The sequence below is a fragment of the Mytilus edulis genome, chromosome 12 (genome assembly GCF_963676685.1).
Source record: "Mytilus edulis chromosome 12, xbMytEdul2.2, whole genome shotgun sequence".
Lineage (NCBI taxonomy): Eukaryota > Metazoa > Mollusca > Bivalvia > Mytilida > Mytilidae > Mytilus > Mytilus edulis.
Window position 1 is genome coordinate 496,138 of NC_092355.1, and position 15,975 is coordinate 512,112.

The 15,975-nt window shown below is 31.9% G+C and overlaps 2 protein-coding genes across 3 annotated transcripts in view; both read right to left on the bottom strand.

The window, feature by feature from the left end:
* Positions 1 to 7,668: 7,668 nt before the first annotated feature.
* On the bottom strand, positions 7,669 to 9,759 carry LOC139499300 (ankyrin-1-like). Its single transcript, XM_071287968.1, has one exon. It carries the CDS (start codon positions 9,757 to 9,759, stop codon positions 7,669 to 7,671), a length of 2,091 nt encoding a protein of 696 aa, XP_071144069.1.
* Positions 9,760 to 10,054: 295 nt separating this feature from the next.
* The window catches only part of LOC139499378 (uncharacterized), a 262,354-nt gene continuing 256,433 nt past the window's right edge, over positions 10,055 to 15,975 (bottom strand). For both annotated transcript variants that reach the window (XM_071288061.1, XM_071288062.1), the window contains exons 9-10: positions 11,565 to 11,648; positions 10,055 to 10,263 (exon numbers count right to left, since the gene is read on the bottom strand). In XM_071288061.1, the coding sequence (XP_071144162.1) occupies positions 10,055 to 10,263; positions 11,565 to 11,648 (293 nt within the window). The remainder of the gene's footprint in view (positions 10,264 to 11,564; positions 11,649 to 15,975) is intronic.

Below are 15,975 nucleotides of genomic sequence, written 5' to 3' on the forward strand. Positions count from 1 at the left end.
TGTGGTAAAGTTTTGTTTTTAACCGACCCTCATTGTCAACCTTTAGATGTAAGTTGAGATATGAGGCCGACTTAATTGTATCTGTTGTATCCTTTATCTCTAGTTCGATTGGATAAATGCGTTTAAAATAATCATCAACTTTTGAATTATTTAGTGAGAGAACATCATCTATATAGCGGAAAGTAAAGTTAAAAAATATTTCTAACTTCTTATCTTTCTTCTTGTACGAAGTCAGCCTCCTTATACTATAGAAACTAGTCGACAAGAAGAGGGCACACTAGTTTACATTGGAATGTCTACAGTCTGTTGAAAAACAGGTTCTCTGAACGTAACAAATGTGTTGTCAATCAAGAAATCTTTATAATGTCAGTTTCAGAGAATTTTTTGTTTGAATCAGAGTGATCCTTTACAAAGTAGGATTTATCCCTTCCTAAGACAAGATACTTGTTGACCATTCTTTTTTTTATAAAACAAAGCAATACCAACTCTTTCAATTTATCTTTAAGTTTGGAATGTGGAATACTTGTGTAACGTGTAGAAAAGTAAAATGTTTTAATACTATTGCAAGATGAAAAAGAGCTAGATTGTATGTACTCCAAAAGATCTTTGGATTTTTTTTAATTCAACATCTGATTCACGCCACATTTAGAATAAATAGGCAGTTTTACAATAAATTTGAAGCCCGGATTTGACTGTTGATAACACAGATGTTAATAATTTAGTTGTAATCCATTCGTTTGAATTGTTTGAACTTTTAATTTAGCCATTTGATTAGGGACTTTCCATTTTCAATTTTCCTTGGAGTTAAGTATTTTTGCGGTTTTACTTTTTGCTCATTGTTAAAGTTGTACGCTGACCTATTGTTGCTTACAACTACATCATTTAATTGTATGGCGTACAGTTGTCTCATTGAAAATCATATGTCTTTTTTTTTGCACATATAACCCCAAAACTGTCTTAGATGCATGATATTTTTATTAGTTGTTAGTGACTTTGAATTAGCTGGCAGATAACTGCGAGTACTCTCAGATCTGTTCTTTGTGTCTTTTTGTGTCGGGATGTATAAGTACCCGGGCACGTCCACTTTAATGTTTGTCCATCTGATGAGTTGAGCCTTTTTCAACTGATTTTTATAGTTCGTTCTTATGTTGTACTGTTATACCACTGTCCCAGGTTAAGGGGAGGGTTGGGATCCTACTATCATTGTTTAACCACGCCACATTGTTTATGTATGTGCCTGTCCCAATTCAGGAGCCTGTAATTTAGTGGTTGTCGTATGTTTATGTGTTAAATATTTGTTGTTCGTTATTTTTTTTTTACATAAATAAGGCCGTTAGTTCTCTCGTTTGAATTATTTTACATTGTCTTATCGGGGCCTTTAATAGCTGATGGGCTTTGTTCATTGTTAAAGGCCGTACGGTGACCTATATTTGTTAATGTCTGTGTCATTTTGGTCTTTTGTGGATAGTTATCTCATTGGCAATCATACCACATCTTCTTTTTATACTGTATATGACAGAAAGTGGGATCACTGTGGAGGCTTAAAGATAAAACCAGCCAAGAAATCAGTTCTAGTGCACACGTTCATGAATAGTCCACAGAAACTTGTCCCTTTCCATGAGCACAATATTCTTAATCCAAGTATTAATGTCTAAATGCTGCATACTAGCGGGTTAAAAGCAAATACCAATGTTCAATTTCCAAGTCCTTGGGATCCACCTACCGGCCTCCAACACTATATGGCAATCCTGTGACTCTTAATCTGGTATAAAATCCCAGGAAAATCACAGTATCCCGATACTACTAAAAGAGGTTCTGTTGACACATAATTGCACTCAATACAAACACAATCAATCAAATTAACTTAATTACACAGTGGAATACTTGCCCACATGGTTTTCTCAAAGTAATACCAGTTTTATTCCATAAAATCCAGAATCAAACTCTGTCTTCAATCAGGAGCTAGTAATTCAGCAGCAGTTGTCGTTTGTTGGTGTGTTACATATTTATTTTTCGCTCATTTTTTGTACATGCATTTTGCTTTTAGTTTTGCCGTTTGAATTGTTTACATTTGTCATTTCGGTTATATTTATAAATACACAGTGTGCAATTGTTGTAATACGAGAATTTATCGGGTCAATAAAATACATATCGGGTGAGGCGAATTAGGACAATTGAAAACTGCTATGAATTTATTCTGATTTTGTTATATCATTGTATTTTACATATCATTACATTCAAATTCAATTTAGTACAATATCAACCAAATATATTTTAGATATTTAACCTAAAACTGTGAGAATTTAAAATATTATGGGGACGGAGTCCCCAATAACAGTAGAAAATTCAATAAAAAAAAATACGGGAAAATTTCCCGAATTTTTCATTGTACTAATGAACTCAAAATCGTTCAAATTTTTTTTTGTCGTGTTTTGAAATGCCGGGCCTGCGCAGAAATGTACAATGTACTTCCTTTTTCCGGTCTCGATGAAACTTTGAGTAAAATATATATTTATCAGTCTAGTATAAAATAGGAATTTCATTTTTAATAATTCCTTGATATGAAAAAATTTTACCTGATGATAGCGTTTCTTTGTTTACATTGCATATGACGTCATAATTTAAATAACGTCACAACTAAATCCCTAACAACAGAACCAAAATTGGAAACGTTACGGTATTTCCGTTCCTTTTTTTAAAACAAATATTTAAGTTACAAAAAATAATTCATACAGACTTCGTCCCCATTTACAGGTAATGCCTGCCTCATATTAGAATTATAAAGCAACTTTTTTTTATTGATTTCTTTATTATGTCAATGGTATAAGGGAGATAATTCCATTTGACGTAATAAATAAGGGAGATAATTCCTATTGACGTCATAAAAGTGTACTGATATTTATTAGGACAACCAGGATAATGTATCTGAAGCATGGGCTTTTGAAAAGCAAATGCAACTGTAACGAGATTTTCAGAACTAGAAAGTGAAGTTATGACAAAATCTAACCTGTATAAAAAGTTCAAACAGTTCACCAATCTCATAGATAACATATCTAGAGGTAATATGTAGGTACGATTTTTGAGGACTTACATACAACGTTTACCAGTAAATTGGTTAAATTTAATAATTTGAAATAACAGAAGATTTTAAAGTTTATGTGATTTTTGACACATCTGTGAACTGAAGGAAAAGTATACATATGGAATACATATATTTCTCTGAATCACAGTATTGCAGTTAATAACATTGTCTTCTAAAGGTAACACAATGTCAGTAGTGTCAAGTTTGAAAAATCTTGTTTAAGTTATGTTCATTGATTTTGAAATGGACAAGCCATGGTAAGTGTATAAATTGAAGATGGTGAGGAATTTGTATTGAATGTCCAGTGGCAAATATTACTTGAAAATCAGGACAAAGACATGTTGATGCGATTTGACTTTCACCACAGTAACGTAGAGTAAGCACACTATTTCCAGTTGATCAAATAAATCAATTCAAAAACACATCAAGGTGATATTTACGGGTAACGATTGCATATTTTGCTCATGTCACATCCCTTGGTTTCTTAATAAATATGTTGTGCTGTTGCACCATTATCCCAATTTAGGGAAAGGGTTGATATCACCAAAATGTGTATAAAACCGCACATCCTGTATGTGCATGTCCAGAGTGAAAAGGCCACGATTCTATAGTCGTTGGTGGATGTCTATATTTGTTTTTCATTTATTGATTTAAGAATAAATCACATCATTGATTTTCTCGTTGGAATATGATGCAACTGTTATAAAAGTGAGAGTTTCGGCTAGCTATGAAACCAGGTTTTATCAACCATTATCTACAAAAGAAAATGCCTGTACCAAGGCAGGATTGTGCTAGTCGTTTGAAGTGTTTGAGCTTTTATATTTTGCAATATGATTTATTAAGGACTTTTGGTTTTGAATTTTTTTAGTTCATTCTTTCTGTGATTTTCCTTTTTTTACTCATTGTTGAAGCCGTGATCTATAGTTATTCACAACTACATCATTTGATTATCTGTCTCATTAAAAATCACATGTCTTCTTATTTTCATATTACCACAAACTATCAACGCATACGACAGAAAGTGGGATCGATGTGGAGGCTCCATTAAAAGGACACAGAAAAGGCTGACTCCATGCCCGGCAAGACATCGGTTCTAGTTTGAAAAGTAATAGCTGTGTAAAAACACAGAATTCTCAATCCGAGCTTCAATTTTTAAATTCTGAGGACAAGCGGAAAATACCTTTGAACCTGCTTGTGATCGACCGTACGATATCCAACACACTGGATGGCAATTACAGTATCAAGAGACGTCTCAAGTAGCTTCTTTTTGACACATAAGTGTACTCAAAACAAATTAACTCAATCAAATGGGGATCTAATTACTCGCTGTTCTGAATGTTACTAGGCCTACTTGGTGTTCTCAAAAACATATGTCTTTTAATAAGTTAAATACTATTACCATGGATTATAGTGCAGAACCGTAGCTTAGGTTCTTAATGGGCCGCAAATAGTCAAAAAATAACATAAGGACCTAAGAGCTACGGTTCCGCAGCTACATGGATAAGTGGTTTGATTATTAGCTTTGAAAACTCATCTTAACCTTAATCCAGTTTTAGTCCGTAAACGATATAAACAGAGTCACAAATAATTTCAGTCTATTGGTAACCACTGTGAAATTGACCTCTGACCCAAGACTTATTACTACTTTTTTATCAATATAAGGCACTGAATCCACCACATATACTTTATTCACTCAAAAGATACTGTCCAGAAATTTTCATTCTATCTATATATCAATGGGTACTGAACCTTAAACTTTGACACTAACGCAATACCAATAGTGATCTTCTTCCTGCCAAAGGGTCGTTTGTATGCTGTATTTTTTGTGGATAGGACTTTGATTCAAAGATAAATTGATACAACAACAACTAAAATGGTCATTTTAACAAATATATAAACCACATATATAAAAACATATAAAATATTGAACAATGATTTTATTATGCTTATAATTACATCAACAAAATGTATTTTTATAATACAATGTAAACAGTACAGATAATGAAACCATTCATTACACTGTTTGTAGGTTGATTCTGATATAATTTTACAAGGTTTTAAGCTGTTATCCACAGTGTGCATTGCTTACGTGCTTCTAAAACAGTAAAAGCTGTGATATTGGGCATCAAATGTTTTGAAGAGGGTTTCATGAAACCAGTAGAACTATCATGCTGAAAATGTATTTTATATAGGTGCTTTACTTTTCATTACAATAAAGAATGACAAAAATCAAAAATCAATGTGAGCAAACATATTTCAAGAAATACATACACAAATCAACATGATAGCTAAAAAATCAAAATGGAAGTCTATATGTGTAGACAGTAATAAAGTATATATTACAAAGTAAAATGTTACACACTAGAAAAAAAAATAATTTTACATAACAACAAAATGGTGGCCTATATTTGTATACATTATATAAGTATATCATACAATAGGTAAAACACAAACCAACATAGCAATAAAATCAAAATGGTATTTTGTATTTGTATACAGTCTATAAAATATGTCAAGCAAGCGTAAGGGTCTTTGATAGTAACCAACAGTCATCTTAAAAGGCGTACCTAGTATGTTTTTTTAGGCATATATATATATATATATATAAACATTTATTCATCATTGTGCGCAGTGCTCCTTTGAATGAGGGATTTTCTAAACCAGAACAGAACAGAACATAGCAATATACATAAAATGGTAGTCTATATTTGTAAACAGTATGTAAACTATATCATACAATCACTAAAGTTTTACACTAGATAACACATGAATGAACATAATAACATCGAGAATGGAAATGGGGAATGTGTCAAAGACATAACAACCAGACCATAGAGCAAAAAGCAGCCAAAGGCCACCAATGGGTCTTCAATGTAGCGAGAAACTCCCTTAAACAAATATGCATATTACTTCAGTGATAATGGACGTCATACTAAACTCCGAATTATACACAAGAAACTAAAATCAAAAATCATACCAGACTAACATAACACTACAAATAAAATGGTAGTCTATATTCTTATATATAAAGTATAAAAAATATATCACACAATCATTAAAATGTGGTACAACATGTTAAACATGAGCAAAGAAGTGTGAAATTTTTCGAGAATTTAGATGTTTTGAGCGTTTCGGAATGTTTTTTTTTACATAATAACAAGTAACGATATTGGTAGATGTGTTTAGGCTTTAAATGATCAACCTTATTTATATTTTTTTTTTTTTTTGTCATTTCAAAGGACCAACACACTACATACGACAAAAAATAGCCTGACTCATCCGGCAGACAGATAAGTGACCTTAGAAAACAATGAAGAAATAACAAAACCATTATTAATAATAGAATTACAATGTTCACTAAGTGTGGTACAGTTTTATTCATTGGTATCAACAGCATGTTTTTACTGCATTTAAATCTTAAATGTTTCTTCTATTCCTGGTCATACAATTCAGAAATATGCAAGTAATACTCAGCTTTACAAGTCAGAATAGAAAAAAGTAATGGGATGTATTTTAGAACATACAAAAACAAACACTAATCAACAAGACAATATACAAGAGGCTCACCTGTGATTTTTTTAATAAATCATTTATCAATGATTATTTTTGCTTTTCTATATATATATTAATAAGTGGCTTAAAATGCCATTTAAATGTTCATTGTATCTATCATATTTTATTCAAAAGCAAAAAAAATGCACTTAGGCCATATGTTCCATTTTAGCCATAGTGTCTATTTCTTGACGTACAAGGAAATAAAATACAAAATTTGTACTAGATTCATTCGAGAAGATTTTTTAAGTTAAATAACTAATTGTGTAAAAATGTCCTTCAGGGGCAATAACTTCTTAAGGGGTCAATTGACAATTTTAGTCATACAAAACGTTTTGTAGATTTTACTTTGCTGAACAATTTTGTTGTTTACAGTTTATCTTTATCATCAATAACATTTAGGAAAATAACCAAAAACTGAAAAATTTCCTTAAAATATCCAATTTAGTGGCAGCAACCCAACAATGGGTTGTTCGATTCGTCTGAACATTTAAGGGCTGATAGGTCTTGATCAATTGAACAATTTTACCTATTGTCGGATTTGCTCTAAAAGCTTTAGTTTTTGAGATATAAGTCAAAAATGCATTTGCCCCCTATGTTCTACTTCTAGTCATGGTGGCCTTGTTTGTCGATGGATCAATACTTCGGATACAATTTATAAACAAGATACCCTAAGGAACATAAAGTTAAAGTTTGAAGGTATTTGGCCCAGTAGTTTAAGAGGAGAATATTTTTTTAAAGTTAACGACGACAGACGCCAACTGATGGCACAAGCTCACAGGGGTCCGAACCATTTTTTTTTGTTCTCATCTGCAGCAGAGAGAAGGTAATTGAATTAATTTTAGAGCATATAAAAACAAAGACTAATCAACAAGAAAATAAAAAAGACACTTTTTTTTTCTCATCTGCAGCAAGATGTTCATGTCATAACAAACCACTGACTAAAGAACACCGAAGAACAAGAATTTGAAAGAAAACCTTCCAACATCATGCTTTTTAAATGTAATAAAGAAACACCAACTGAATAATAAGAGTTAAGAAGAGAGTGTGTCCTCCTTCTTTATGTGTTCTGTTAACATCTTTACAATAGATGCACGTCCATTATCTGTAGCAATGTTTAAAGGGGATGTCCCATCTACTCTACATATCTGTGTATCTGCTTCTTTAGCTAACAATAAACGTACAATATCCTCATGTCCTACTTCACATGCATAAAATAATGGTGTTGCTCCATCTTCTTTTGTTATGTTGATGTTAACATGGTAGTTGAGAAGACAATGGACTACATCTGTCCTACCCATAAAACAGGCTATATGTAATGGAGAAGAACTAACTACTACATCAAACCCATAACCTACTGTCTTATCACTGATATAATCTCTAACATTTGATGAAGCCTTTTCTAAGAGAAAGTCAAACCATGACTGTCTTTCTTCGTCTAGTGTTAATCTGGGATGGTTACTATACGTATCTGCTATAGACTGTTTACTATGCATACATATATTAAAGTCGGCATTGTTCTCTAACAGTAACCGTGTTATCTCTAGGTTTCCGTATAATGCACTGAAATATAAAGCATTACCTCCATCATCCGTCTGGGCATTAATGTCTGGTTTATGTTTCAGTAATAGCTGTATTATACTAATGTAATTTCTACTACATGCATCGATCAGTGGTGTAAAGCCAAAAGCATTGCTACCTAAATCAATATTAGGATTCCTCTCTAACAGTAACTTTACTATATCTGTATGTCCTTCATTACTTGCTGTATTCAGAGGACTCCAGCCATCCTTGTCACATAGATCAACATTAGGATCCTTCTCTAACAGTAACTTTACTATGTTAGTATCTCCTCTCTTGCTTGCTGTATTCAGAGGACTCCAGCCATCCTTGTTACATAGATCGACATTGGCATCCTTCTCTAACAGTAACTTTACTATTTCAGTATGCCCTTTAATACTTGCTGTATTCAGAGGACTCAAGCCATCCTTGCTACATAGATCAACATTGGCATCCTTCTCTAACAGTAACTTTACTATATCAGTATGTCCTTTATTACTTGCTGTTTTCAGAGGACTCCAGCCATCCTTGTTACATAGATCAACATTGGCATCCTTCTCTAACAGTAACTTTACTATTTCAGTATGCCCTTTAATACTTGCTGTATTCAGAGGACTCCAGCCACCATTGTTACATAGATCAACATTAGGATCCTTCTCTAACAGTAGCTTTACTATATCAGTATGTCCTTCCTGACTTGCCATGTACAGTCCAGTAACCCCATCATCTCTACATTGATCCACATCCACATCATTATGTAACATCCACTGTACCATATCAGTATAACCATCATAACACGTATGTACCAGTGGAGTATTACCTGATGCACAGCTCTCCTTTGGTACCACTGTATCCTTGGTACTGGCTAATGCTACTTGTTGTGATTTGTCTAATTGTTGTAAGTGCTGTAATAACTCTTCTCTGAATGATGATACTTTCATGTTATTGTTACTGAATACATCTATCACATTTCCTTCTAACCAGTCCTTTATAAACCTTTCTAAATATGATTCTAAATAGTCATCTGGTATTTCAATAATGTAGTCTATGTCACTGTTCCTGTCATCTTGTATTGTCTGCCAAATAAAACGTTCATGTACTAAACCACTGTCACCATGATCTATCAAACATTCAATCATTTTCTGACCAAAGTAATGAGCAAGGAAGTCAAATAGTTTATCATGTATAGTTCTATAAATACCATTCTGTTTACATATAAATGTACCATCTAGGGTGTCGAGTGCTTTCTTCAGTTTTGCCTTCGGGATACTGTTGAACTCACAAGCCTCACATGTGTCATATATAATCTGTCGTTGTTCTTCTGTCGCTTTACCCTGGAACCATTTCTCATTCAGCTGATTATCAAAGAGAACACATAAAGCAAGACTACATATTTTATAGTTTCCTTCATCACCATGCTCACTTAACCTGTCTAGCTCACTTTTATAGACATCAAAAGGATTTTTGAAATATTCTTTGACATCTACACCTTCTCTTTCGTTGTATAAGGAACATAAAAGTGGGAAAAAATCACATTTAGAAGACAAATTATCAATATCTGTCATGCTTTTACCAATATAGGCAATTGCGATATTTGATTTCTCTACAGATGTAAGACATAACTTATCTGATATTAAATTACATTCACAGGATTTAAAAGGTAACAATACATTAAACTTATCATCTTTATAAACTTGTAATCTACAAGATACAATAATCTTACAATTTTTGTCTGCAATAATTGTATTAATCACAGGTAATAATTGTTTCCAGTAATCAATCTGTTGTTGGCTGACAGTGAAATTTCCACAAATATCATCTACAATGAAGACGGTGTGTTTGCCAGGCTGATAATAAGTTCTAATGTCTGTTGGTGAATACAGTGGTATTATGATGTATCCTTGTTTGTGCTGCATGTCTTGCAATAAATGATTTTCCAACTCCTGATGGGGCTGTTAGAGTCAAGCAACTGTTGTCCTGTAAACGTTCAATTACGTAATCACTGGCTCTTGTAGACACGAACATTTTATCTTTCTCTTCCCAGTCTTCTATTTGTTTTCTTATTAGTTCTGAAAAATACAAAAGTGTAGTTTATTACAGAGAATTACTATTGATATGAATAATTAAAACAGACATAAACTAGTTGATTGAGTCTATGTTAAAAGTTGTTTCACATTTTGACTCTCTCTTTTATAACTTATTATACCATACAAGGGTTCCTCATTGTTGAAGACTGGGTTGTGACCTGTGGATATTTACATGCTTGTCCTTAAGAAAATACTCCATCTGCTTGTTTTTAAAAATTTTATTTAAAATTATCCCAACAAAACATATAATTAATAGCAAAAAAAAAATGTTGTCGTTAACCGTAAGTAATTTCAAAATCATTCAAAGTTATATTTGAATTCATGGTTTTGGATTGCATTTAATTAAATTGTTTAATCTGAGTTAAAGTGTGAAAGGCCACATGTCATCATCATGGTATGGGAAACATTGATTTGACTCATAGACGAACGGTTAAGTTCGCATAAAAGTCATGACTATACACAACACACAGTAACAATGTGAAACGACAATAGTTGTATACTTTGTAGACTGAGATCTGACTGTGCATGGTCATGTTCACGAGTATGCTGCTTTACTATGTACTTTAATCGTTTTTCCTAAACCCTGTAATGTTGGCCTGAATATAAGAAGAGGCTAAACGATAGAGGTTTACTTACACTTATCACAAAAATTTAACATGATCTATTTAAATAATACCAATGTCAAATGGACGTGGCGCGAGTCTGGCGTTATTTTGTTTAACCTGGTACCTTTTGTTGACTTTTCTTCGGTTGTTTCTCTGTCCTATTTTTTCTCCTATGTATTTGTCCTGTCATGTTTCTGTGTGTGTTACATTTTATTCTTGTGTTTCTGTTGTGTCGTAGTTCTCTTATATTTGAAACGTTTCCCTATGTTTTAGTTTGTTTTTTATCTATTGATTTATGAATTTCGAAAAACGGTATACTACTATTGCCTTTATTTATACTCTGTCTCACAACCATGTAGACTGCAATGATACAATGTACCAAATACATTTTATCTATTTCCACACTTGACAAATTAATTTAGAGGTGAGTCAGTCTTTGATCTGACTACATATCAAACATACTAAGCGAGAAGTGTGTCCAGGGATTGCAAATAGTTATGAAAGGTATCAAGATAATAATAATATACGCCAGACGCGCGTTTCGTATACACAAGACTCATCAGTGACGCTCAGATTAAAATAGTTATAAAACCAAATAAGTACAAAGTTGAAGAGCATTGAGGTGCACTATATTGTTGTCAAATAATAAAATGTAAAAATACATAAATTATATTATACCTCTAATATTCTTTGGAATTATTTCACATAGCTCAGTTTCCATTTTCTTTAATTTCTCTTTAAGTTCTGAATTTTCTTCTTTTTCTATAATACGAAAAGTATGTTTAAATTATGAGTTATTACACAAGGACACTGCATTAAAAATACGTTCTACTTACATCTTTTCCTAACATAAAATGAATCATAAGGACTCTTAAATTACCACATCAAAAACGCTCGAATGCAACTTTCTGATACCTTGCTGTGCATTGATACGTGATTTGTATTATATTTTATAATTATAATGAATATTTCCAAGGGACATATAACTTGTTAAAAAGTTTTGATCAGCACATATTTTCGAAATTGTCAAATGCATGGCTGATATAAACCTATGATAAGTTTATTTATAAACCTATGATATATGTTCTATGGCAATAATTGTACAGACGAGAGTGTTGACAATGCAATTCTTTGTATAATCATTATTTCCAAGGGACATAACTCCGCTTAAGATCATTGATCCCCACTGATTGTTTTAAACTCTCTAAAGACTTTGATGATATAAAACTTATAAAATCTGACAAGAATTGTACACATTAGAGTTCTCATAAGACAATTTGTCATGAAATCAATATTTCCAAGGGTATAACTCTATTATAAATCATTGTTTAGCATTGATTTTTATTAAACCTTTTCAAAGATATTGCTCACATAAATCTATAATTTCAATTTCAGTTTCATAAAATTCTGTCACGAATTATAATATTGTACTCATGAGACCGCGAACAATGCAAATTTTCATATAATGAATGTTACTTTTTTGAACTCATTTAAGATATTGCTGATATAAACCCATAGTATAAATTTCACAAAAATGTGCCAAGACAATAACAATCAAAACCAAGGAGTAAACAAAGACACAAAGCCAAAGGACATTTACATCAACAGTTATAAATAATAATTAAGAAACAACACGTACTCCACTAAAACTGGGAGTGAAATCAGGTGCTCCGGAAGGGTTAGCATTTCCTGAACCGTATACAGCACCCGTCGTGTTATGTCTTTGATCATTTCGGTAATGATGGAAGGTTATGATGACTGAGGAAGAATATTAGATGATTTCTGACACACTTTTGTCATAATGGCCAATCAGCTTTTGATAAATTTGATTGATTCATAGCCCTGTTTTAGAAAGCAGTATTCCTCGCTCAACAAAATCAACGTACTTTGAGCTAGCTCTAGAGTAACGTATCAGTTGAGACAAATATAGTCCATATCCTGGTGCCGCTGGGATGTTACTACACAGAAATGGAAAGTTAACTATAGGAAAATTAAAACCATCGCGTTTGTCATAAATTGTGGTATTCAACCTACCATCAGTAGTCATTTCGGGGAAAAGGTCTAAATATGAAGCAGTTTTATCTGTGTCGGTAGTATCTTTAATTTCAAGTTTATATTAAATGTAAATGATCACTGAATCTATTATTATTTAGAGACAGTACATCATCAATATACCGAAAGGTGAAATTAAAAGACTTGGCTAATTTCTTTTCTCCTTTCTGGTGAAGCCCTTGGATAAATGTATTGAACACCTGAGATCGATAACAAAGCAATTTTACATACAATGAATGTTTCCAAGCGGCATAACTCTTTAAAAAATAATTAATTGTCACTTTTTTGAACTCATCAAAGAAATTGCTGATATAAACCCATGATATAAGTTTCACAAACAATGTGCGAAGAATTGAACACATGAGATCGCTTACAAAGCAATTTTCCATACAATTAATTTTCCAAGCGGCATAACTTTAAAAAAAATAATTGATTGTCACTTTTTTGAACTCATCAAAGATATTGCTGATATAAACCCGTGATATAAGTTTCACAAAACATGTGACAAGAGTTGAACACATAAGAGCACTTGGATTGCAATTTTCCATATTCTTAATGTTTCTAAAAGGGGCATAACTTTAAAAAAAAAATTGATCGACACTGATTTTCGAACTCATGCCTGACATTGCTAATCTAATGATATTAGTTTCATAAACATCTGGCAAAAATTGTACAAATAAGAGCACAGTGATAACAGTTATATTCACATTTGTACATTGTTAATGTTAATTGTTTTTTTAGGTCAGTCTGATATCTCATTCGATTTTGTTTTCAAAAATCATCATGACTGTATAAACACAGGAGGGGTCTGTTGTTAAACTTGTAGTTAAACTAATCATATGATTAATCTTAATCAGTCGTTGAACGTTAATCACATGATAAGTGAATACAATGATGACTGTCAATAATTATTGAATAAATATCTTATAATATGTTCATATTTTTTAGGTAAATATAAGCATATTTTAGACATGTTTCCAGTTCAAAATGAAATATGCTTGAATGGACAAATAATTTCAGTGAATGCACTGAAAAAAGTAATCTAAAAGGTAATATGCATCTATATACCTAGTCCAAACAATTATGATGTCTTGCAAAGTTATTTTAATTTTTTCTGAGGAGGCGTCCCAGAAAAATAATTTAAATAGCCTTGCCAAACATCATAATTATTTGGACTACTATTTACCATGCAAATGGTTTAGGGTGCATTTTGTAATAACCAACATTTGCAATTATGACTAGGACCAGACTATTTTATGTAATTGCTCATAAATCTTGGTATCTGAAATGATGAGGTCATTTAGGTGGTCGAAAAACCACATTCAATGAGTATTACACTTGAATTTTTGTTTCTATATTAAAAATATTCAATTGTTGTTCAAATAGTGTCTGCATGAAGCACGTGACTGTTCTAACTCTAAAACAATGTCAGAGATTGTCTTCGGCCCTCAATCAAAATGCTTCATTCATAGCCATATTTTTGATGCCGGACTTTGGTGTCTGACGACAACGACAGTGTAAGTGATAGCAATGATAATTTGAAGTTTTTGTTTTTACATATCAGTATTATAATGATTTCTTCAGGTGTCACACCACCAATTAAAAGTCCCTATCTGTTCAACCAAATTTTGCAATTTTCACAGCTTTTTAAATGTTTTACCTTAAGTTTAACTTCATAGAAACTAGGTAAATCCTGAATTGTACAGGTGTCACTTTTCTGCATGTCAATTTTCAACATACATTCAAAATCATGTAAGAAAGAAGAAAGCTCCCGAAAGGAGGTACCACAAAAAAAAAACCCTGGTTTTCTGGAAATCTTTAATAGTATACAATGGAGCGCATTAATCCTTAAATTTTAATGCAAACTCCTAGACAGGTAAAATTTGGTTCAAAATGGTCTCAATATATTTCTTTTTCAATAAAAGTTTCATTTCTGCAAATTTTTGGGCTAGTTTAGGTGAACAATGACATCAAACGATTATTTTTTGTCCGAGTAGGCCTACTTTCAATTTGCGGGAGTAATTGGTGGTATGACACCTTCAAATACTGGTAATATCTGTTGTCATACACATGCGAAAGATACGTTTTTCGTTTATAAAAGAATTATTAAGAGTTATCATATAAATGACGAAATCATTGGGATTAACATCTCCATTGACACGTATGTGAAGAGTGCTTACTTTCACTTCCGCATTTTATCAAGTATGACATGCCAAGTTCACATTTAAGGTGACTTCCGATACTAAGGGAGATAACAACATTTTTCTGATGTAAAACTGGTTCCCGTTTAAAAATTTAGGATATATCGCCTGTATATCTAGGTCACGGTAACAGGGGAAGGTCTATTAACAGGACAGATAAAACCAGGACAGTTATTTTCGATACATTTTTATCTAACTTTTGTTTTACTCAACATATTGTTAAAATTTGAATTGTATAATAAAGAACATGGTATTTACTTATATTATTTGCAATAAAATAAATAATAACTAAGTTAAAAAAAATCTGCCAGGACAGTTTAATTTTATGAAAAAAATGGCTGAAATTGCCGAGAAAAGTTCACTTATAATTGAAATATTTTCTCCAAAACAACTGTCTCGCATAATATTTTTGTACCACTATAAAGATTATGAAATATTCATTCTAAAAATCTATAATTTAATATTTTTTTCATCTTTTAAATGTTAGTTCATTGGAAAGTTTAGAATATAAGCTTTATGAAAATATAAAATTATTTGAACTTTTATGTCATAAACACCAAAAAATTCTGCCAGGACAGTAGCCTACTCCGCTAAATTTTAAGAAAAAAATGGCTGAAATTGTTGAGAAGAGTTTACCTATAATTGTTATATTTTCTTCATTACAATTGTCTGGCATAATATTTTTGTATGATTATAAAGATTATGGAATAATCTTTCTAAAAACCCATGATTTATATTTTTTTCGTCTTTTAAAGGTAAAAAAATCTGCCAGGACAGAAGCCTTCTACGTTAGAAATTTTGTTGAAATTTGTTCAAAATCAATATATAAGGTTTAA